The sequence below is a fragment of the Camponotus vicinus genome, unplaced genomic scaffold (assembly GCF_025532165.1).
Source record: "Camponotus vicinus isolate PSW18456_S1 unplaced genomic scaffold, iyCamVici1.0 SCAF_3, whole genome shotgun sequence".
In the NCBI taxonomy this organism is placed as follows: domain Eukaryota; kingdom Metazoa; phylum Arthropoda; class Insecta; order Hymenoptera; family Formicidae; genus Camponotus; species Camponotus vicinus.
Genome location: NW_028141967.1, coordinates 17,123,133 through 17,148,990, shown reverse-complemented (window position 1 = coordinate 17,148,990; position 25,858 = coordinate 17,123,133). Strand labels below are relative to the sequence as shown.

The following is a 25,858-nucleotide window of genomic DNA, read 5'->3' as shown; positions in this document are numbered from 1 at the left end:
TAATAAATTAATATAATTAATATTCATATCAACATTTAATTAAAATAATATTTAAAAAATAGTATTTTAATAAAATTAAAATACTATTTTATTATTATTCAGATTTAGACAGAATTTAATTCTCTACAATATTTTCTATATATCATTCGCATAAGAAATGTTCGATCTGAATTCTCCCTCTCTTCCCCATTATTTATTTCTTATTTTAGTAACTAACTCCGATTTTATTTTTCATCTAGGATATTTTAAAAAGAAACAGCCAGTGCAAAAAAGCATTATAAGAAAGGAGATATTTTACGTCAATGGCGAGAGAATCAAGATTTGCCGTTCGGCGAAATCGATTCGTCGTACCCTTGAACGCGCGATAATCTCGAGGAATCGCTTGGACCGAGCCCGCGATCGTCCGCCGGTCGAACGTGAATATTCCGATGGTCATTGACCTCAGGCCGGTCTTTGGCGCCAAACCCAAGGCTAGCCCGACTCTCGGTGAAACGCTTACTACCAGGTATTTAGTTGTAGAGATCTTCGTATCCGTATACGTGTATGCTCTACCGTTCTTTTTTTCATTTCTGACAGGCTTAATAAATTTTGTAGCCATTTTGCGAGCATTCACGTTCTACCTATGATCCTTCATTTCTTCTCTCAATTTTGCTTATTTTAGGAGTATGTATTGATACCGATCTATTTTTGATATCGTTGATTACATCGATTATTCGACGAGTAAAATATGTAATAATACATACAAATATATAGAAATTTTCCAATGTAATTCTTACTTTTTATATAATTTAAAAAATTAATATCTTTTAATTTAATTGAAATATTAATTTTAATATAATATATGTATATCTCTTTTTTTGCGAAACGTTGACATCAAAAAGATTTGGATAAATTTTTGCTTTCTCAAGTTCGATGACATTTTACGCTACCGATGAACGGCTCTTTTGATTTTTTTCTGCGACCGACGAGGGTACGACGTTGATGTTACCGGAAACGACGATCGATTCGAGTCGCGCGCAACCCCGCGGTAGCGAGCTGGCAGTGTGCTATTGGCGGATCTTTCGTAGGAAAGCTTCGCCGAGTCGCTCGAAGGTGAAGGTCTTCTTTCTCTTCGATTCCGCTCTCTTGGTGCCGCTTGTTTCTCTTGACCCATACAGATGCTGTTACGTGCAACAATGAATAAAGATCATACGACGTAATATGTCGACGTTTATTGACGTAACACGTAAACATAGTACAGAAGCTTATTGAAGTTAGCATCACCAGAGAGAAATATCCTCTTCATAAAGTTGCTTTCTCTCTGTGAAAATTATATATATTTTATTAATAGCATAATTATGTTCGTCAATTTTCAGTGAGCATTTTTTATAATTTTTATCTGAGCTTTTTCCGCGCTTTAATTGAGTTACAAAAATTCAGACATGCTATGTAAAAATTTGCGTGCTCGAGTTAGCATGCATACAAGATTACATTTGCTTAAATACGAATACGCTCGCAAGAATTCGTTAAGAACTTTCCTAATAAAAAAATGTATATTGCGTTAATAAATTATCATAATTGAAGAAAAACAAATGTATTTGATGGATGACATTTTTTGACATCTTGTGATAGTCTCGAGTAATATGATTGAAGCATGTCTGAGGATTCTTGGTCCGAATGGACGTAACGCTCGTCAAGCCGAGTTCAAGCGAATATCAATAAAGAAGCATTATTTAATTAATTATAATTTTATAAGAAATTTGATGAAAAATGGAAGGAAAATTTAATAATTAACGCTTTTTCATGCTCGTCTCTTTGTTCTGCTTCGTCTAGTGCGAATCCGACTTAAATCTGCCGATGCTGAAATATGCGCGGGAGCTATATCGCTGAATCAGGCGCGCGCAAAACCACGCTTCTCGCGCGAGTAGGCGTGCTGGAGAGCGAAGATACCGGACGCCGAGCCGCAACCGCAGCACGGATACCGCGCGCGAGCGAACGAACGGCTCGCAACGGTAAAACGTAACCGTTGTGCCCCCGACTGCGAAAATTGTGATGAGAAGAGGGGGCATCGAGTGCAAGGAGGGCGGGCGGGGGACGCGAAGTGGAGATCGACGATGTAACACATAGCGGTACAGCATCCCCACCGTCGATGAAATCATCCTCGGGGTTCACGGACAGTCGTAATTCGTGGCTATCGCGCGCGTACGGGGAGCTCGTTTTTTAATTTTCCGTGGGATACCGTGACCGATAGCTCGGGAAGCGGTATTTTATGATAATATCGCGCCGCTATAGAGCGCCGTAAAGCAATAACAATCTGTTTATTTCCCTCCGCCGAGATGTAACGATTCAGATGTTAGCAGCACCGAAGTTTTGTTTAGCTACATATTTCAGCACGACATTAAAAATTTAAGTAATTTTGAAGATATATTTGTTTCAGCTATTTTTAATTTTAAAACTTTTAATTCCAAACGTTATTTAAAATGAAGATATAGAGAGAGAATAAGAATTTTTTTTTTAATTTATCACAAAAGCTGGGAGGTATAATTGTGGCGATATATGTGAAATTTGCCGTGAAATATAATTTATTGTTATTATTTTTATCATTATTATGTCATTATTCATGTCATTGATAACTTCCAGTTTATTAATATATGTGTTTTATATATTTTGTAGTTTTAATAAATTTATAATGTCAAATTATATATATATATATATATATATATATATATATATATATATATATATATATATATATATATATATATACAGGGTGACCCATTTTAACTTAGGCAGCCAAATAACTCGAAAAATAAGCAAGATAGAGAAAAATGTTTTAGACAAAAGTTGTATGGTTTCGAGGGGGCCATAAGATGGTATCATTGGTTTGACCTTGAAGAGTCATTTGAAGGTCACGTGAAGGTCACTTCAATTTTTTTAAATGGAACATCCTATATATTTTTGTACATTCTTGTAGCTCATCTCGAGAGCTTTCCAAAACACTATAATTAAGTACATTTTCGTTAAGTACTTTTTGAGTTATGAGGCTTGAAATAATTTCTTAATTTTACATAAACCGTAAAATATCTTGTAAAATATTCATTTTTCGATTACCTTACCTTAATAGTTTTATGTACAAAATAATGAGAGGAATCAATTGGTGTAAAGAAAACACATAGTTGTTTCGAAGAAAAAATATGTAATTTGCAATTAACAATTCCATATTTTTTCTCAAAAACAACTATGTGTTTTCTTTACACCAATTGATTCCTCTCATTATTTTGTACATAAAAGTATTAAGGTAAGGTAATCGAAAAATGAATATTTTACAAGATATTTTACGGTTTATGTAAAATTAAGAAATTATTTCAAGCATCATAACTCAAAAAGTACTTAACGGAAAGGTACTTAATTATAGTGTTTTGGAAAGCTCTCGAAATAAACTACAAGAATGTACAAAAATATATAGGGTATTCCATTTAAAAAAATTGAAGTGACCTTCACGTGACCTTCAAATGACTCTTCAAGGTCAAACCAATGATACCATCTTATGGCCCCCTCGAAACCATACAACTTTTGTCTAAAACATTTTTCTCTATCTTGCTTATTTTTCGAGTTATTTGGCTGCCTAAGTTAAAATGGGTCACCCTGTATATATATATATTTATTTATTTATTTATTTTGCTCTTTTTTCTTCTGATATAAACTCTTCATATCATATCCATATCTTTTACATATCTCTGAAGTTTTATAGTTGTAAAGAATATGAGATGAATCGAAAGATTTTTCATTTTTTCCTAATTTAATAAAAAAATATAGTAAAACATAAGCGATATTTTATGGACTTATACATATATATATTATACTGATGCAATATATGTACGTCTTTCTTTTAACTTTTTTTAGATAGCATCGTAATGGATAACTGTCAGTTTATTTTTAAAAATCAAAAAACTCTTTTAGCATTTCTAAAAAGATGGTCTTTTCACTCTATATGTTTTAACGCTCTACATCGTTAAAACTTTTAACGTAATCGTAAAAAGATGTATTTAACGGTTGATCATGATAAAGACAGTTGGCAAAGTCGCGTATTTCGGGTATCGGAAATTTGAAGGTCTTCGCACTATAGTTGCTTAAGAACTCTGATATTTTTAACTTTGAAATTTACAGTCGATCATTTATGTCTATTGCTAGTATATGTTTATGATTAATTCGTCTCTTTCTCTATAATTTTACTTTGGCTATTTCTTAAACTGATATTAACTCAGCAATGAAAACGTTAATTTTCTTGACGATTTGCAAATTTCCAATATTAATTTGACGAGACAATTTCGTTATAAGCATCATCAAGTAAGTCAAACTGTATGTTGCCGGTACCAACTCGCGATAGCCTCATTACTTCAGTAATAAGAATTATTGTGACAAGAAACGATAATAAAATTCTTTTTATAATAATAAAAAATGGCAAAATTTTTTAAACGTATAAAGTTTTATTATTTAAATAAATATATTCAAAATTTAATTTAGTCGGTATAATATTTTTTTTCTATTTTCTCCCATGAAAATTCTAGAAATTTATAAAACTTCTTAGAGTATAGTTTCTTAATTTCCAAAGACTTATACAATATTTTCTGTCACAAATCACGTCATTCTATCTTACATCACATTAATGTATGCTGTTATGTTATGTTTTAGATTTTTACGTCATGATATATTGACATACTTCAAGTTCGAAGTAGTACTTGTAAAAAAATGACTAATCGCATTTTTTGGAAGAAATGTATCACTGACCATACATTTTGCGTACGTCATCTGCGAAGTTCATGGTCGGTCGTTTGTTGCCTGCTCGTTCACCATCACGGACCGTTCGTCTCCACGCGTATAATAAAACCTGCTTTTTAAATTGGCTTCATGCGTTTCTTTTTTTCGGTTTCGGCCATTTCATTGAGAATTCTTCATTATACAGTTTTAATTGTTTCACAGTATATATGTAATAGTCGGCCTGTAAGTGATAAAGTTAAATTTAACAGAACGCTTCTTTTATTTTGTATGTGTGCGTACAATTTAAAATTTTTATTAAATATTTCTTTGCATTAAAACATCAAATTATTTAAGTTTTTATTTATAATATGATAATAAAATTATAAGAGAGAGAGATTGCAGTACTTATGTATATATGTATATTATTAGAAACCTAAAAAGCAATGAAATTATCGTTGCACAAAAGATTGAGATAGTTGCATCACATCTTGCAATTAAAAATTTCGTTACATCTTATATGTTACTAATTTAGCGGACTAAACTATTAATTAAACTTATATTATTCCTCGTCATAAAAAGCTTTTATTGAAAAATAATAATTCTAATAAACAGAGATAGCGAATTTTCTATTTGTGATATTTTTGCTTCAATTTACTAAATAAATTGCAAGCAAAATTAATGATATCGTTAGAGTTCGATACAAACAATATTTCCTTCTAAAAAAAATGCACCATATAATTCTGTAATATTTTTTAAACAACCTTCATTTAAATATATATTATGTATCACTTTTGATCTTTTTGATGATATTCGATCAAAAGTCAAATATGTTCAACTTTGAAAAAACTTCACTGTTTTAATGTTTTATTATCTCTCTATTGATTGAACGTAAAAATTTTATATTTTTATCCCGTGTTTCTTTTTATAATATCGGCATTCAGGTTTCAAAAAAACGTTAGACTATTGATACACTTGATTTTAATTACGGTTGTAACCCTAATCGAAATGCTCGTACAAACCGTGCGCCCTGTAATTTTGGACATGATTAAGCATCATCACTGATGTTCGATTCTTCGAATCCGAGAATTATGTTTCGAACGGGACGCATGCTGGGATAGAGACAGAAATAAGAAGAAACTAGCAGCAGAGAAAGAGGAGAGCTGCGACGCCCACGGCGATCCAACGGTACATCGCACCCGCTTGTAATGCCTCGTACGGCAGTTGTATGAACAGCCGTATATGCTCTCGCTTCAAAGGGAAGGGGAGTAATAAGTCTGTACATAAATATGTAAATCTTCTAACGTCTTGTACTATGTACATCGCACTTCATTCTTCGTAAAGTTGAGACGCATGTGATCAGGATGTGCCCTTACAATTGCTGTGTTTTCTTTATATTATCGTACCTTGAAGTATATAAATGTCACAAGTCTGAAATATACAAAATTTTGTATTATTTTACATATTATAATATTATAAAATATATCTTTTTCCCCCAAAATAAACATATATTTGAAGCAAAGTTATGAGAAATATGTATTTTGTATATGAATGATTTTCGATGTAATTTCCAATTTTTTTATTTTTATATCTGTTTAAAAAAATTTAAAAGCTAAAGAGAAATAAAATATCAATTCTTTTCCAAATATAATAATGCAAAGTATTATTTTACGGCACTGAATTTTGTATCTTATGTATATAAGTAAGAATTATTGAATAAGAATCGATGTAAAATATTATCTATATTAAAGAGTGATCCTTTAATAAAGTTATTTTATATCTTAAATAAGAATAACAAATAGCATAGATTTTGGAGAGAAAGAAAGAAAAAAGAATATTCCTGAAAACACTTATATATTGTAATAATAATAATTATGTATCAACAGATTTTTTTAGTAAATTGCTTTATATATAAACTAATTATTATAAAATAAATGTTGGAAATTCTTTATGTATAAAAATTTAACGTTCATAAATATTATTTATCTTAAACAAAACAATTCATAAAACTTATGAGACTTTATCAATAAGGCTTTAATTTCTAAGAAAGAATGTTTCATAACTGACGCGCCATCGACGAGCAAAGAACGAAAGATCCAGGTATACTCGGTGAGAAGGTAATAGCACGATTATCTTCTGTCGTGTTTCTACATGCTATGTTACCGACTTTAAAGAGAATAAATTGTTTTTATTATATTTAATATTATCGTAACAACATTCAAAACGCAAAAAGTATTTTTATTAATAATTTCTAAATTATATTTTTTTAAATAAATAAAATATATTATAAATATCTTTTTTTTAATATTTTTTAATTTATATTTTATCGTGTATGTTTTCGAGAGAATAAAATTTTTTTAAAAATTACTCTACATAATATATATATATATATATGTATAATTTTATCTGATAAACATTTAAAGACACGTGCATGCATAACACATGCATACACACATGCATGCAGAATAATGCATCGGAAGGACAAATGGTACGCGCGTAGCACGTGCAACATTGTGTAATAGTAAATTGTACGTGTGTAACATATTTTTGTTATATAAAAATAATATATATATATATATATATATATATATATATATATATATATATATTATTTTCAGATAAAATTCGATGACACATCATTATATCATAAATGATATGAATAAAATTATTATGATTGTTATAATTAACAAAATTGTTATAAATTATAAACTATAAAAGAATAATTATAAAAGAATAACTATAAAAGAATAATTCTAATAAAAAATTGTATCGTATAAGATTCATTATTACACTTACATATAATATACATTATAATACTGTTCGACTGTATTATATTACATTAAACATAGTATTATGATTGTGTCGAGTTGTACCTATTTGAAGGAAATACTTATTTTTCTCTTCATTTTTTTAAGAGATATTGCGTTACAAAGAATAATATATAAAGTTTTATTTATTTATTAACATACTTATCAATTCTGTTCTTATTTTCGATTGTATAATAAATTGTTTTGTGCATTCTTATTTTTATTATCATTATTCGCAAATAAAAAAATTAATATACAAATATATGGTTTCACACAATGTCAAAACAGATCAAATGCTATAAAGTTCGACATTTCGCGAATTTTGATGGGTGTAATTATCATTTTACATATTTGGAACAATATCCGATTTGATTGTGCTGTTCGATAAGCTTGATCTCATTCGCATAATATCAAATATTATGCTCAATTATAATCATTAACGATTGATATCGATTTGCTTATACATTTGTGAATAAAGTTTCTGTTGATCTTGAAGCACTTGTTAATTTGTCAAAGCGATGCCAAATAAAAGCATATCCGTAAAGCAGTGTTTAGGATACAAATTCCGTTCTTTTTGTTGCATTACGTATTACATATAATGCATAATTTAACTCTTTTATCCGAATCGATTTATCGATTTATATTGATATTTACATATGTTACTCTTTGTGGTTTTTCTAGAAATATCGCGTAGTTAATATAAAAAATAAAATAATTTAAAAATAATTATTATACATTTTGTTGTAATTTGTTGAGAAAAATTATAGCTCTAACTTTCTATTTTATATATAATTTTATATATTGTTACGCCCGGGGCGAAGACTTCGATATATCGAAGCGCGTACTACGTACTATCGGCACTCGCGGACCGCGTTAAATAATAAGACACTCTTAGGAATAATGAAGAACTTTAATAGAAACACAGAACACACACAAACAACGGATAAAAACAGGAATAAACACAATAACGACACGTATACGTAAACGCATCCGGATATTTTGACAGCTATTCTTCGACTCAGCTGACCATCGTTGTTGATAAACAATCTTCTTAACTACGGGATCCGTAGCGACTTGGGCGCGTAACAATATTGAGAATTATATTCTATTTTGAAATACTTATTAATTTTTTTTACTACAATATATATTATTTTTTTACCATAATATATATTATATAGTATATCCAAAAGCTTTAATATTTCTATGTAAATATTTGCTCTCCAAATATACAAAAATTATATATACGACCGTTTGTAATTACAATTGTATTGTACAATTACATCAGTTTTTTCTCCTAATTTTATCTCGAGTTTTAGAAGATAAAAATCAAGCAATCTTTAGTGAAACCTTTTATTTAATGAAAATATTTTATTGTATTCGGTTTTGAGGAACTTGAAAACTTTTTATTTATATCATGAAGTCATATCAATCGATACTTTAAATACGTATTGACGTGCACAATTTACGGAAAAGCGCGAGCTTATCGAAATGAAGCGATTAAAAGCTTATCACTTTGTTATTATTATGTTAATTATGTATAATTATGTATATCAAACGTACGGATATTTTTACAAAGCAGATAATGTATTGATATATACATATATTGTAATATAATAATTTTGTAGTAAATTAATTTTTCGAATTTTTTTTTATTTAAAAAAGCAATTTTTAATTAGAAAGATAAGCATAAAAAAAAGAATTTAAGGCGCAAATATACAATTTTATTTCGCTTGTTTTATTTTATAAATTACAAAATATCATATAAAATAAGAATAAATATAAAAATATTATTCTGAAAAATGTGCTTCATGTATTAAAATGTACAATTTTAATAAAGAATATAAAATTTTACGTAAGTTAACATTTTAAGATATAAAACTTCATCAATAGTTTCATTAAAAAAAGAGAATATGCACTTTTATCTTTAAAGTACAAAATGATATATTAACATATTAAAAGTAATATTGCTTATGAAACATAAAATTGTAACGTTATTTATGCGTAAGAACAATATTAATATAATTTAAAATTGAAGAATGTCATGTATTCTCTATTTGCCAATTTTCTCATTATTGGCGAATTGCCAATTAATTAATATGATAAAAGCATTAAATATTTATTATGAAATTAAAAATATATTGATTATGAATATAAAAACGAAACAAATATAATTTTGTTGAGATATATATTGATTATCTTATAAATAAAATTTATATATCATATAATATAAAATATCTAGAAAATTATTTTATAACTTTACATTTATAACTTTACATACAATATGTGATCATCGTTCTATTACATAATATATTACGTAATACAATTAATTTATGATATAAAATAGAATAACTTATGAAATAAATTTTTGTCATAAGATATAAAATTTCTATAAAACTTTTTATATATTAGCTTGTAAATATTAGGTTTTTCGATCTTTTTGTAATTTTGAATGTGTGATATAATTTTACATATTAGTATAAGATTTTCAGTATTAGTATACACATAGAGGAATATGTTCTTTTTGAGACATCACATATAAAGCTGCCGACCGATTTTAATCTTGTGACACTTGGAACTTTTTTAAGGTTGTATAAAAAAACTCTTATGTTTATTGCAGCAAGTAGAATCTCCAGGTGCAATAAATTAATTTTAAAGGAATACTAAGTAATAGATGGCAGGATTTCTTGGTTTCTAGCTTCCTCGTTACGCTTGCGCTATCAGAGGAATCGTACGGAATCGCGCGGAGCGCGCGGCTGTATAAAAGCAGCCACTTGTTGAGCGACACGCATTCCGCTGATTCGCTTCCGTCGCAGATATATTCTGCTCGAGGACGAAGAAGGGAGGCATCCGACAGGTGACCACGACGGTATTTCCTGTATTGTGCTACTTCAAGTCATATTCCTAGCTCAATTCGTCGGCGATCTGAATAATCGACGTGGGACTTTTGATCAGGTTAGTCGATCACAAATAAATTAAATTAACGTATGTTAAAGGCTTTCTTATGCTTTCTAAATATGAACGCATATATGAAGTTTCCAAAACGTTTTTATAGCTTTGTCTAATTCGAATTAGTTGAAGAAAATACTTATCTGTTTGATAAGAGCGTGTTTAGCATAACTAGTAAAATAATTTATTGTAATGAATTGGAAAATAATACACGCGTACTACTTGATTAGAATTGCGATGCTTTATTATTAATAATGTGTCCAGTCGCCTTCATTATCAATAATTGCCTAGCATCTTTGAGGCATATTTTCCACTCATTTTATAATATATTCTTGAGATAAAGATTTCCAGATCAATCAAATTTATCGAACTATTTACATCAAGTTCAAGTGATAGAATTATTTGCCTAAAAGGAAGTTTCGTCAGAAAAAAATTACTTATCCCAATTGCATTCCATATTTTTTGATGCCCAAGCAATTCTTTGTTTGATTCTGTTTCGAAATTTCATTATGAATACGTAAATATCTTCTTATTGTTATTGATATATTTATACTTTTTTACCGCAATGCCGCTTATGCGTCTCGCAGTGATAGACGAGTATTGTTCGCAAACATCCGTATTATTAGTTTGTCCTCTTTTTTCATCATTTTCTGTGTAGAGTCACGTTTCGGTAGGTCATTGACATTTTTCAACTTTACGTAGCAATTTACCCACTTATTTACATATGCTTTAGATCTTTTCATGTACTTATTATTAGCAGCCGTTTGGTGTGACATTCTTCATCCTTTCGGATGTATACAGAGAAACATTGCTTCGAATCGTAATACGTATGCGTATACACTCATGGCGAAATATATATTTTTGCGAAGGTCAAATATAAATTTTCTCTACAAAGCATCTTAGGAAACTTCCCTCGGTTTCCGCTAGAATGACGCAAAAAGAAATAAAATATTAAGCAAAAGTAAAAATTTTCATAAAAAAAATTATTAAATATACTTATCAATTAATTTTCTAAAATTTTATTCTCGCTTTTATTTTGACGTTCAGAATCTTATATTCGATTCTTACTAGCCTGTTCTTTGCTTAATATATATTTATAATATTTAGATTGATTTCTACTGTTTATATTATAATTATATTGTTTATATTAAATCTTGAAAAAAAGATACATATATGTGCGTAAATATCGAAATTATATATAATATGAGATCGAGCAGGTAAATAAAAACTGAGAATTATCAGCAATTTCATCTAACAAATTATGAAAATAATTTTGTTCACGAATCTTTGAAAATGCTTATAATACTTTAAATATTTTTCATTTTTTAACATATATCCAGATTTATATAATTTACTAGACTCCATTAAAAAACATTGTATAAATTTGACTCCGACTTTTACGAACACTCTGTATAGAGTAAAATGGAAATGGTAATAATAGTAATTATATAAATATAAATATAATTATAATATTATTATATAAATATAATTATAATAAATATAATTCAACATATATGATTTGTCATTTTACATGAAAAATAGAAAAATTTATCTGAAGGTAAAAGTTGTTTCCTTATAATATACCTATCTTTTTTTAAGAAACAAAGTACGAAATATAAAAAGAAAAGTAAGAAATATATGAATGATATAATTTTTAATTAAAATAAGAGAGATAATTTTGTATATATGCGGAATTGAGAGTACTGCGATATACGGGACAAAAATTAATCTGCGACAAATTTTATTTGTTACGCTTTTATCAATATAAATAATAATTTTGAAAATAAATATACTTAAAGAATTAGTTGTCATTTAATTAAGATATCATTTTTTTTAGTAGTAAGTTTCAAATCTTGAAATCTAAAAAAATTTTATTATAACAATGAATAAAGTGCATATTGTTAACAGTTGTTAACAATTAATATAATTATTTCCATTAATATAATTGTTACTTAGCTTATCTTAGGTATCCTTGATTGTATAGCGATATATTTGTTATCATTTTTACACGTGCTATATACAGAGTGCGCGAAAACTTCCGGAATATTATTTCCGGAATATAATTTATTAAAGTTTCAATTTAATATTTTGGAAAGGAAGCATTTTACAAAAAAATGTTTCATAAAAATTATAGAGTTTTAAAATATCTATTTACCGATCTTATTAATTTAACTTTGGAAGGCGTCGCCAAGTTCAGGAGAAGGTCAAGCTGAATTTTTTAAATGGAACCCCCCATTTTATTGTACATTCTTATAGCTTATCTGGAGAGCTTTCCAAAACATTATAATAAAATATGTTTTTGTTAAGTACATTTCGAATTATAAGGCTTGAAATAATTTCTTAATTTTATCTCCTTTTTAAAAATCTTCTACTTCAACTTCTATATGAAACATTTTTTTGTAAAATGCTTCCTTTTCAAAATATTAGACCATTCCGGGACTTTCCGCGCACCCTGTATATAAAATATATATAAATTTCTATTCACTTTCCATAATTTATTAAAAATATATTTGTTTTGCTAAAGGTTCAATTTATATTAATAATTAAATACGAAGGTAACTGATTGGCTTATGCGTATATTCTCAAACTTTGATAATTTGACATTAAATTATTCGATTATCACCGAAGCGATTTGATAGTACCATTGGCCTAACTGGCACTTACTGGCATTTTCCGCGTTGAATCGCGAATCATTGGAGGAGAATCCGCGGGCGGTCGACGGCGTCGCGGATAAATCCCTCGGCAAACCGCGCTGCGATGGTGAAAGCTACGGGAAATTACAAAAGTCGGAAGCGGAAACAGAGGAAGGACGAGCTTTTAATATCGCCGGGCGTCATTCTGGCTTTAGATCCTCGCTGTTGCCTGCGACCGGTTCGATTTTCTATTCCACGCTCGTCCCGCAATTCTTTCCACATCTACGAGGCGGGTCGTCTCGTCAAAGATGCGATCTTGGTCTATCTGTGGTCAGAAGAGCGCTTTCTCAATTTATTATTTCACATATTCATTTAATATATTTAATAAGAATCTAAGATGATTTGAATCAGGATGTTATTTTTGGAAAACGCAAAACATGAAAAATTTTATAATTTAAGTTACAAATTGTGTTTATGTAATGTTCTTATCTATTTTTTCTCTTTTTTGAGAATACTCTAATTATCATTATTAATTTATTATTATTAATTTATATATATTAAGATTAAAAATGGAGAATAAGAAATAGAAAGTAAAAATGATACTTACATTATGAAATTATAAAAAACACCTATTTGAAAATCGAAATTTGCATAGTTATTTTGAATCTAAATCAAGATCGATCCTAGCTCTATATTGTGCACATAAATCTTCTTTTATAATATTGTTTTAGGAAAAGTTACGTAGTATCTGTTGTTGCCTAGTATGAGATATTTTTTTCTATTACAATTATTACGTGGCAGATACTTACAATTCATTAGATAAAGCCTTATTTATTAGTCTTTCTCACAACTTCTAAGAGATGTAAAAATTTAATCAATCAAAAATATAATTAATGTATATAATTATTTTTATTGTTGCTGGTTTTAAATTTCAAGCAAAAATTATTAAATTATTATTTATCTTATTTATCTATTTTTACCGCAAAAAAATAAGTAAAAGTAATTTTCGAATTGTGTTATGTCAATGTATGTATTATTAAAATCACGCTGTGCGATAGTAAACAAAGATACATTGGATGTGTATAAATAAAATGCATCCGCATAATGACTAGTGATTTCGATTATACAGATAATATAATTTTTTTGTGGACGGTTCTTTTATGTGTGTGTGTGTGTTTGTTTGTTTGTGTGTGTGTGTGTGTGTGTTTGTGTGTGTGTGTGTGTGTGTGTGTGTGTGTGTGTGTGTGTGTGTGTGTGTGTGAATGTGTGTGTGTGTGTGTGAATGTGTAAATGCGTATAAATTATAAATTATAAATTTCAATAAATACAGAAAAAGGCTTTAATTCTTGTTTTATTTTTTAAAGATTTATCATGTTTTCGTATATTTTTAAAAAATCTTTATTTTTATTAATTATTTATTCTACATATATCACTATATACAAAGTAAATATAAAAGAGGAAAAAAGAAGAGAGAAATATAAAAAAGAAAATAAAAAGAAGAGAGAAAGAGGAAGAGAGTTTAAAATACAACTTATTTATAATTCTGAAATATTTTATATTTTGCGTGGGAAAAGCTTTACCAATAATGTAGTGACAAAATATAAAAAAATAACATGGAAATACGTAGTGTTTAAATAAATTATATAACATGAGAGTGTAACGTAATATTTACAACATAAATTTTCTATTAAATTCTGCTATTTTTAGTAAATATAAGACTTTTAATGTGCATATTATTTGGAAAAATAAATGTGAAATTATTAATTTGATTTTTGGCACCAAAATGACTTAATAACTCATTTGATTATAAATAAACCGTTAAGAAGATTTGTATATCAATAAATCAAATAAATCGACCAAAAAATTTCACGAATTTATTTATGTTAATGCGAACAAGCTGCCAAATAGTGAACACTGGTAGTAATTAAAAGTAGAATTTTGTATTTTATCAAACAAAATTAAGCACTACTTACAAATGCATAATGCGATCTCAATTTATCTCTACACATCTATCTTATACATTTAAATTAAAAAAAATTAACATAAGAACACGATGAATAAATAAATTAAATAAATTAAAAAATTGTAATAATTATGTATGATAAAAAGTTATTTTACTTTATTCAGAATACATTTCTTCAATATTGATCAACAAGCAATATTATCAGCCAATAGCTGAAACAATTTACATAGATTATGTTTTAGTATAGTTTGCAGGAAGCTTGTCTGTCACGATTTTTTAAAGATTTCTAATATTATTAAAAATATAAAAAGTTTCCTTTCAGTAGCAATTTTTGAAATAAGAAGTAAAATAGTTAACTCGAGAAAATAAGCAAGTAGACGTATTTGTTCTCAAACAAATAATTGAAACTGTCAAAGATATATAAAACATGTATTAAATTTTAACTAAAATCTATGACTGTATTTGATGTATATGTGATTGTATATGATGATTAAATACGTCACTGTATTAACAAAGATTTGATGATGACTGATCTAGATTTTAGGCCGTGAACGAAATCCTAAAGAAGCTCGACAGACGTTACCGCGATCGATGATGAATCCGTAGAAATTGCATCGCGAATTTTCATGCTATGTCAACGTCGTTCGTTCTCTTGTGAGTCGACGATGATCGTGTAAAAACCTTATCATGAGTAAATTCTACGGGTCTTCGGATCTTTAAGTAAATGAGAGTTTCAATTAATTTCCTTATCAGCTCCGAGTTGAAGAGTACGTGGTGTCCATCAGTGTACAGTAATTTTCGTGATCTGAACTGATAAAGAATCATCACATGCTATCTGTAAGGTACGATTAGTGAATCAATTGGAAATGACGTAAAAAATATCACATAGAAAAACATAATTTTGATGTAAATTCTTATTTTTACATTATTTTATTATAGAAATTATTTGTAGTTACGTATATCACTATCTTTGAATTACGGTACAATATTTTTCCAAGAAAATGTTACTTCTGACATTTAGCGCTTCCAACTTTTTCTGGGGGACGGAGTTCTTTGTTTGCGCATTTTCTCGATCGTTATTGTCAATCAATTTCAGTAAAAGGTCTTTACAGTGTTTTCTATAAATGAGAAATTAATTTTTTACTACAATATTATCATACTTATATTAAAATATGTATCTAAGACTCTTTAATAATCCTAATTGTATTTTACTTTATTTTTGTTGCAGATAGAATGAATTTGGAAGAGTATCGCAAACATGGTAAGTAAATATGTGTACATAAACATACATAACAATATTGAAAATAATAAAAATTTGTGAGATTATTATTTAAATTTATCTATCAGCGATTATTCATATAAAATGACATTTAATTGTATAATTCTATAAATACACTTAGATATTGAAAGAAAAGCAAGTTAAAGTGATATGTGTGATATTTTACAAAAATTTCAAGATTAAAAGATTTCATTATTAATATGAATCAGTATAAATCAGAATCAAATGCATGGGATTTACCGCGATGAATAAATCAAGCCATTTCAGAGCAATGATTACACGACGTTGAAACAGCATCAATAAATAGAGATTACCGATAGAATTGGTAGAGGCTTTATAGGTGCGATATTGTTTCCAATACAACATCGTGACGTTACAATCTAAATCTTCCGCTTCGGAACTACGAGACTTGGCGTAGACTCGCTTTTCTCCCGTTATTTCAATCTCGGTCGATCGTTCTGTTCATCGGTCCTGCTAAATTAGAGTTGACAATATAATACATATCACTTTATACTACAATACAAGATTATGCGTTTATCGATAATTGTCAGCAATAACAATAAATATAATAAATTATCTTTTTTTTTGGAATGCTTATAAAAATAGAGTAAATTAATAAATAAATATAACATAATATAAGTTAAAGTAAATAAAGGGATAGAGAAAAAATAACTTCAAAAACCATTTTGATACTTGTCTCAGAGTCTACTTTAACAATCTCTTGTTTAAGACGCTATATATCAAAAAGAACAATTACGTACAATTACGTTTTCCAAATACGTTTTTTAAACAAAGAATTTCGATTGTGCGAAATAGTGTCACCTTTGAAAATTCTTGGCTTTTCTTTGGCATAGAATAGCTTTTCGATACCTCAACATATCTTTTGTTTCTGTTCGATTGCATTTAGCTACAAGATAATGACAAATACATCAAATTTTAAGCGAAGAGGATTCACAAACTCAATTTCTGCAGTTTACTTACAATGCTTACCACTACAATTTTAAATTCTAGTAGTTTTGTTGCAACATTCTTTTCTCTAAAATAATTGTATGTTGTTTAAAAATTTTGCAGGAAAGGAAATGGTAGATTACATCGCTGATTACCTGGAAAATATCCGTTATCGACGCGTTTATCCAGCAGTTTCGCCTGGATATTTGAGAAATGTCTTGCCGGCATCGGCTCCAGTAGACGGCGAGTCTTGGGAGGACATATTTGCCGACATTGAGAGATGCATCATGCCGGGCGTGACGCATTGGCAGAGTCCGCACATGCATGCTTACTTTCCGGCTCTGAATTCACCTGCCAGTTTGCTGGGCGACATGCTGGCTGATGCAATAAACTGTCTGGGTTTCACCTGGGTAAGTACAATTTTGTATCTTTTTTTTTTTTAATTTTTTGATATTTAAAATAATGAGTATATTAATATAACAGTTTTTGTCATTTCGCAAATATAGTTGACAATAATCGTATATCGAATTTTTTTAAATTAATAAAGAGACCGATTAACATTTTTTAAAAATACGCTTTTTTATTTTTATTTAGAATCTAATATTTTTAAGATTTGGCATATATGAGTGGAATATTTAACAAAATATTATGAGATTTAAAATATAATTTATGTCTTTTGTACAATTGTTTAAAGCTTATCTCACATATAATATATTAATATGTTTTAATTATTTAATTAATACTATAGGGAGTAATTGCATGCGAATTAATATCAGAAGAATTTAAATCTACAAGCTTTCAAAGAAATAATCGCCTTGATATGATATTTATATCAATGATATCGAGATGATTAATCATCTTGATTTAAATTTAAGATAAGATTGTTTATATAGGCTTCCAGTCCGGCGTGTACCGAGTTAGAAACGATTGTCATGAATTGGTTAGGCAAAATGATCGGACTGCCTGAAGATTTTTTGCATCGACCTGGCGGTTCTGGTGGCGGCGTCATTCAAACGACGGCGTCAGAAGCGACGCTAGTGTGCTTACTTGCAGCCAGAACCAGAGCTATCAGAGACGTGCAGGAAAATGAACCAGACCTTTTAGCGACGGAGATTAACTCGCGACTAGTTGCATACTGCTCAGATCAGGTCTGTAGTCGCAGTCTTGATTAAGTAATATATGAAATATAAAAATGCATCTAAGACAAAGTAAGAGAGCGCAAATTCTTCTCTGACAGTTTATTTAAACGTATGCGACGGTTGGGAATAATCGCATAAAAGTAACGAGAAGAGAAATAATAACAGTGAGAATGATAAATACTGCATATTGCGAAGAAAGAAATCTCAAGGCGTTCTTTTAAGAGCTCTTTAAAATGCACTTAGATACATTACATGGATAGATGGAAATGTATACTATTGAAATAAGTTTCCTCTCGAATATATTAAAACAATTTGTTATTGTCTTTAATAAATAAATGAAATGTAAAATAAATAGAAAGCGTTTTTTTGAAATTATTTTTGAAATAAGTGTTTTTAAATTCTAAATTAAATTATTAACAGTATTAAAAATGTTAAATAAAAATATTATATTCGAATTAACTCTTATGAAGATAACTTTAAAATCTGATTTATGAAAAGAGTTGGAGTTAAAATCAAAATTTTATTAATCAAAATTTTTGCGCGGAATAATAAATCAAATATTTTTTTTAAATAAAAGAATATTTCTTTAAACAAAAGATTTAATCATTTAAAAAGACATTTACTTTGTTATAAATTATTCTATATTTTTGTTGTCATTTATTTAATAGGCACATTCGAGCGTGGAGAAAGCTGGACTTATAGGACTGGTTCGAATGCGATATATCGAATCCGATAATGAATTCAGTATGAGAGGAGATGCTTTAGTTGAAGCATTAAAGCGTGATCAAGCTGAAGGACTGCTTCCTTTTTTCGTAAGTTTTTATAAATACTATTTCTGCTACACATTCCTGCTACATTTAAAAGTTTTTGATATATTTAATATTTAATATTTGCATTCAAACAGTTTATTAAATATATTTGGTACAATCTATCTATTAATTAAATTATCAAATATAAAATCTTATTTTATTTGTGATTTTTTTGAATTATTAAAATTTTGATATAATAATAATAATAATAACAACAAATCGATTAATTAATTAATTTACATACTCTTATACTTATATTAAACAATTTTATTATATATTATATATATATTTATTCTGTATCCTTCAATAAGCCTCAAGGCTTATTTTATTTATTCTGTATCCTTTCTTTGTTTTTTTCTCTATATTAAAAAACATAAAACATCTTCTAATTATTAGATTACTTATTGTTTTTTATTTTATTTTATTATTTACATAATAAATAATTTTCATCAAATAATATTTTTCTTTCCTATTTTATTATTTATTTTACTACGTGACTTTCTTATTAAAAATTTGTTATAGGTTGTAGTAGATTGTAATATAGAAGATTCTAATAATAATACCGGAACAAAAACTAAATCTGCAATTACTAATGCGTCGCGAACGCAAACCTTTACAAACTAGTAGTACAAGTATACGTGTAGATCGACCAATCCGCCAATTATAGATATATCTCCTGCAACAGACAAGCGTGGGTTCCATGAGTTAAGCTGGCTCGACGTCGCACTAGTTAGTCCCATAGGAATCTCCTAGTCCGATTTGAGTCTTGCAAGCCTGCCCACGATAAAAATACTTATTATAATTGAGACTTTTCGCGAAATAATATTTTTCTGGAGTTTATTTAGTCAATTATTAGTTTTTTATGATAAGAGATGTGTGATTAACAGTCAATTCTCTTAATATCTATTTCTATCATAGGAAATAGACAAAATATAATGATAATATGATTAAAATTTAAGGGAAATAGATTTTGAAACAAATAGTAGATACTGTGTTAAATATAATTTGTTTTATATGTATATTTTACAGTTGTATTATATGTATTTATTCATATGTTATATCATATGTTATCATTTTTATAAAAATATTGAATTTTTATTTTTTATTAATATTATATATATTTTGAAATTGTATCATTTTGAGAAATACGTTTTTGAATTTATTGTAAGAAGTTTTAGAAATTTTAAAATAAATTAGACAATACAAAAAAATAATTTATTGTCTTCTCAATTATATAAAAAAATCTATTTTGCACATAATGTATATGAAACGACTTTGCATAGGTATGCGCAACTTTAGGTACGACTGGAGCATGTTCTTTCGATAATCTGAAAGAAATTGGACCAATATGTGAGTATCAAATTTACTTAAAGTATCAGTTATGTTTATAACTAGTTTGTTTTTACAAATATTTTAAAAATGTGTTATAGTAACTTTTAAATATTTAACGCTATTATTATAGGTCAACAAAACGGTTTATGGTTACACATCGATGCGGCTTATGCAGGTAGCGCTTTTGTATGTCCTGAATTTCGCGGTTGGCTTCAAGGGGTGGAACTCACCGATTCGATTGCCTTCAATCCAAGCAAGTGGCTCATGGTCCATTTCGATTGCACAGCTATGTGGTACGAGCAATATCACAATGTATTTATCTTCTCAGTGAAAATGTGTTATGAAACCGAAATAATTTTTTTAATCGTTCCAGTATTAATAGTCTAAATATTCGCATAATAAATTTGATTTAAATAGTTAAATTTTTATCTATAATTTTTAAAGAAATTATCACAATATATCAAAATTTGCACTTTTTATAATATATATCATTAATTAATTATACATGATTAAATTTAAGAAAGTAAGTCACGTTCTTTGAGAGATTATCTACCATTTTTTGATTTTCATTTTATTAATTGAATTGCGGAGGTACGGTCATCTTTTTCTGTTCCTTCCGCAATTTCCTTTCGAAGCTATTCCAACGATCGAACGCAGTTCACAATCTTTCGGAATATTATTTGAATTGCGTTTAAAGCCGATAGCTTCAAATCACAAATTAATAATATTTTTTATCATTTTGAATTGCGACATATTTATTAGATTATAGTCTCTTTTCTTTGCGCAAAGTTATCCAGTTAAACAACAGAAATTATGTAAAAGGCTTATTTTATTTCACTAGATGACAATGATGATTTAATTTGTAAAATGTAAAATGTGATTGCAAATAATTATAAGATGATTACATCTGGAAAATCTGTTCAAATATATTTCCGATATACAATCCAGAATCAAATAATGAATGCTACGAGTCAAGAATGATATTAATCTTTTTTAAAAAATTATTATTATTATTATTATGTTTTTGTAAATAATGTGACCGTTAATGTCGCACGTGATTAAATAAAATATACTTTAGAAAATGTAAGCAAAGCATACTGCGAGTTAAAAAAAAGCACATTTTACATCTATTGAATATATAATGAATATGCATAAATTGAGAAAATCAGGTATTAATTTCTCTTTGACGTATATTTTTTTATTTTCAGGGTAAAAAACAGTCAGGCGCTGCACAGAACTTTTAATGTGGATCCGCTGTATTTGAAACATGAAAATTCAGGTGCTTTTATAATTTAATAAATTCTACTAATATTCTACAAAAAATTAATTATAAATCATTAGAAAAATACCTCTAATTTAAATCTTTTATTCTTCTCTATTATCTTTGTTATTTATAATTTATATTATTTATAATTATTTTTCATATATATACGAAGTTTTTTTTGTATTATATGTGTAAATGTAAAATAAGCATTTATATTATTAAATATCTTTATCTTTTTACAAATATTAATTACGTTTATTTCAATAATAAATATAAAATTTTCCTTTAATAGGTCTTGCTATCGATTATATGGTAAGCAATAACATGTTATAAAAAAAAATGTTTTATAATAATTTATTATAAAATAAAAAAAAAGATTACATGTAGAAAATAAGGAAAAATTAACAAGAATTTTATTTGTACATATTATACATACAATAAAATATTTTTTGATATTATATAACTTATTTTTAAAAGAAATAAATAACATATATGTAAATTTTTAATTGTTACTTATTCTTTATTTCAATATTAATTTTAGCACTGGCAAATTCCTCTATCCAAGAGATTTAGGGCTCTAAAACTGTGGTTTGTTATCAGAAATTACGGCATTACGGGGTTGCAGAAACATATAAGAGAAGTAAATAATATCAAATAAATATATACATTTCTCATTAAGAAATTAAATCTAATAAAAAATGTTTAAAAAATAAAATTACCTTAAATTTGATTAGCGTTTTCTTAATTTTGTATATAAGTTACATATATACATATATATAAGTTACATATATAAGTTACATACATATAAATTTGAAAATATTAAATTCAAAGGGCGTGAGATTAGCACAAAAGTTTGAAGCTCTAGTCTTTGCCGATGCCCGTTTCGAAATTCCTGCTCCAAGACATCTTGGCTTGGTGGTCTTCCGTCTTCGCGGTGAGAACACCTTGACTGAACGTTTGTTAAAGAAGCTTAATTCGCGGGGTCGATTACATTGCGTACCAGCTGCCTTGCATGGGAAATACGTCATCAGGTTTACAGTTACTTCGACAAAGTACGTCTCTGTGTCTTTCAATATAATTACATTAAATCAAGGATTAAAATTAAACTATTCATAATTCAAGTATTTTTCGAATAGATGCTATTTTTTAAATATATATATATATATATATATATATATATATATATATATATATATATATATATAATATATATGTATATATATTTTAATGCTTGTGTGTGTATGTTTTTATCGTAATATATTTATAAATAAAAACTTATTCTTACAGCACAACAAATCAAGATATTGTAAGGGATTGGGCGGAAATACGAAATACCGCGAACGAAATTTTGGGTGATACTTCCGAATCACCGGTACGAGCCAGAGTTCCTCTCGCAGGTAATAACAAATCGGGATTCAAATATCTTCAAGAGACTTCACAGGCAAAAATCTATAATAATAATAATAATAACAATAATAATAGTAGTAGTAGTAGTAGTAATAATAATAATAATAATAATAATAATAATAATAATAATAATAATAATAATAATAATAATAATTTTAAGGTGTTCTTTTAAAAAAAGCAATTTATATTAAGATGAAATAGAGATATAAAAAACATCATGAATCGATATGCATATATAAAATAAATGTGCATGTCTAAAAAGATTTTATACCATGTTATATTTGCTTAATAAAGCATGTTTCATTTGCGTAATAAAGCATGATAAATTAAAATTATTTTCTATATAAAAAATGACTGACAATGAGTAAAATGAGTTAAATAAGTTAAAATAAGTAAGTAATATTTTATTATAATAAAATAAATATATAATAAAATTAATATATAAAATTAATTTTAATGACATGAAGATACGAAACAGAAGAATGAAAATTTTGGATCGAGTTTATTATTGGCCAATTCACCGATGTCACCGAAAATTGTGAATGGTAGCTTTGCTGCCATATATGACACAGCCGATGTATTTGAAGAATGCATGAAGACTTTCGGGAAGATTAATATCGAGGCAAAGGACAGTCCAGGTAAATATTCAACATATTATGCGATTTTTAAAATGAACCGTAAAACTGTAAAATAACTGTATCTATTAGAGAAATGTTAATATGCATGTAAAAAATATATTCGTACAAATTTCGAATGTCCTTAAACAGAATTACAAAATAAGAAAATATATACATGTATTCGTAATGTCTATATTTCTTTCATAATTAATATTCACATATATTATTTTGTGTTTGTTATTTTAGCCATACGTCGTCGTATTCGCGGGATACTTATGTCAGGCAAACAGTTCTCATTGGATTCTCGCATGGATCTCGTCCAGGTAGTTAATACTTAAATTGCTAATTTTTATTTTTATATGTTGAACACTTTGCATATATGAAATATATATGATATATATGAAATTATATTAAATAACTAAATAATATTGCAAACATATATTTTCCAGGGATATGTTTGCAGCCGTCCACTTTTGGCTTCTCCTTCCGAATTACCGTTAATGAAAGAAGATGAATATACCGGGGCATGCGAATCCGATGTCGAGAAAATGAGCGAATCTGATAATGGTATATCGATTATTATAAATAATAAAAATAATATAATACATGCGTAATCTATAATATAATTATTACAGATAAATCACTTGCTCATAATAATTTGGTGGAATCTGACAGTTCCAAAGCATACGAGAATAAACTGTCGAAGGCTGGTTCGAATTACGTAGTAGTAAACGGTGCACTAGTCAGTACTGATGCCGAAAACAATGATGATAACACGGTAATCATCCCTTCGGCCAACGTAGGCTTTCCCAGAAGTGAAACTATAGCTGCTATCGGTAGTCGGCCCTATACAGATTTAGAACCTGTTCGAGTTTTAAGAGAGAAGTGGATGAAAGGGAAAGGAAGTGAAGAAGACGATGGCAATAAGGAATTGTGTAAAAAATGTGGTCACTATCCTACACGTCAGTAATTAGTTCGGCATTACCTATTCTTCATACGTTAAAAAGTATATTTATTTGCACTCGAAGCCACTTTATTGCGTTTGCAATGATTTAAAATTATTTCTGCAACATATCATTAGCTGATATCAAGTGGAATTAGTAATGAATAAGTTATATTGTCTGACTAAGTAAATCTTAGAAATAATAGAATAACTTATGATTAATTAGAAAATTAACTTCGAAATCATTAAAGATCTTAAAAATATCTATCTTAAAAAACACGTACATGTTTTACAATTTTTTGAAAGATAGAATATTTCTGAATGAGCAAGAAAAGTTAAAGATTTAATAAATAGATGCATACATATTAATAAATTTTTTAAAAGTTATTTATTTAATTTTTTAATTAATTAATTTTGTAAAAGTTATTTATTTAATTTATTAATTTAATAATTAGTTTAACAGTTTAATTAAGAATTATGTTGTTTATTAAAATAATTAAATTTATAAGGCGCTGAAGTGTTGACTTTACGTATATGAATGTACTAAAAGAATAACATGAAAAAAATAAATAATGTTTTATTTTATTTATTTTATTTTATTTATTTTAATTATTTATTTTATTCATCTTGGAGGCATCAACGAAGATTATAATATTGTTGTAGTTTTTGTTACTCATTAGAAAAACTGTAGTGATCAAAATGGCGTAGAGTGCAATATTTGTAAAAAACGTATGAAATCAAATAAATGCATAATATGACAAAATATTTAATAGTATATTAATTATTACTGCACTCTCTTTAATTCTTGTGTGTATAAGATTTTAAAAATATATTAAAATATATAAATAAATAGTACATATTTTATCGTAGACATGCATCTGACTAGTGATCATTTCTACCAATGTAGATTAATTTTAATCTTGGTTTAATTTGCTTTTCATCTTATTCTAATTCTAAAAATTAGAAGGAAAAGTAAATTAAACGGCAATTAAAATTAATCTATATTAGTAGAAATAAACATAAAAATCTCTGCAAAA

At 27.6% G+C, this 25,858-nt stretch overlaps 1 protein-coding gene and 1 long non-coding RNA gene across 8 annotated transcripts in view; both read left to right on the top strand.

Moving 5' to 3' along the window:
• LOC145969379 (uncharacterized) overlaps positions 1-4,972 on the top strand; it is a 34,266-nt gene extending 29,294 nt beyond the window's left edge. For 4 of the 6 annotated variants that reach the window (XR_014438087.1, XR_014438086.1, XR_014438082.1 and 1 more), the window contains 2 exons: positions 240-505; positions 4,672-4,972. This is a non-coding gene — a long non-coding RNA (uncharacterized LOC145969379). Of the gene's footprint in view, positions 1-239; positions 506-661; positions 690-908; positions 1,414-4,671 lie in introns of those variants that run through there. The other 2 variants (XR_014438083.1, XR_014438084.1) reach the window with 2 other exon arrangements.
• A 5,371-nt stretch (positions 4,973-10,343) lies between these two features.
• On the top strand, positions 10,344-25,586 carry Hdc (histidine decarboxylase). 2 transcript variants are annotated; one of them, XM_083093267.1, is made up of 16 exons: positions 10,344-10,493; positions 16,312-16,344; positions 17,434-17,720; positions 18,204-18,458; positions 19,118-19,261; positions 20,542-20,608; positions 20,721-20,883; positions 21,799-21,869; positions 22,147-22,166; positions 22,396-22,494; positions 22,686-22,906; positions 23,142-23,251; positions 23,729-23,899; positions 24,125-24,201; positions 24,328-24,445; positions 24,514-25,586. In XM_083093267.1, exons 2-16 carry the CDS (start codon positions 16,317-16,319, stop codon positions 24,846-24,848), a joined length of 2,166 nt encoding a protein of 721 aa, XP_082949393.1. In that variant the 5' UTR covers positions 10,344-10,493; positions 16,312-16,316; the 3' UTR covers positions 24,849-25,586. The 2 variants fall into 2 exon arrangements, with proteins under 2 accessions (XP_082949393.1, XP_082949394.1); XM_083093268.1 differs by lacking the exon at positions 10,344-10,493 and adding an exon at positions 15,753-15,925.
• The last annotated feature ends 272 nt before the right edge of the window (positions 25,587-25,858 follow it).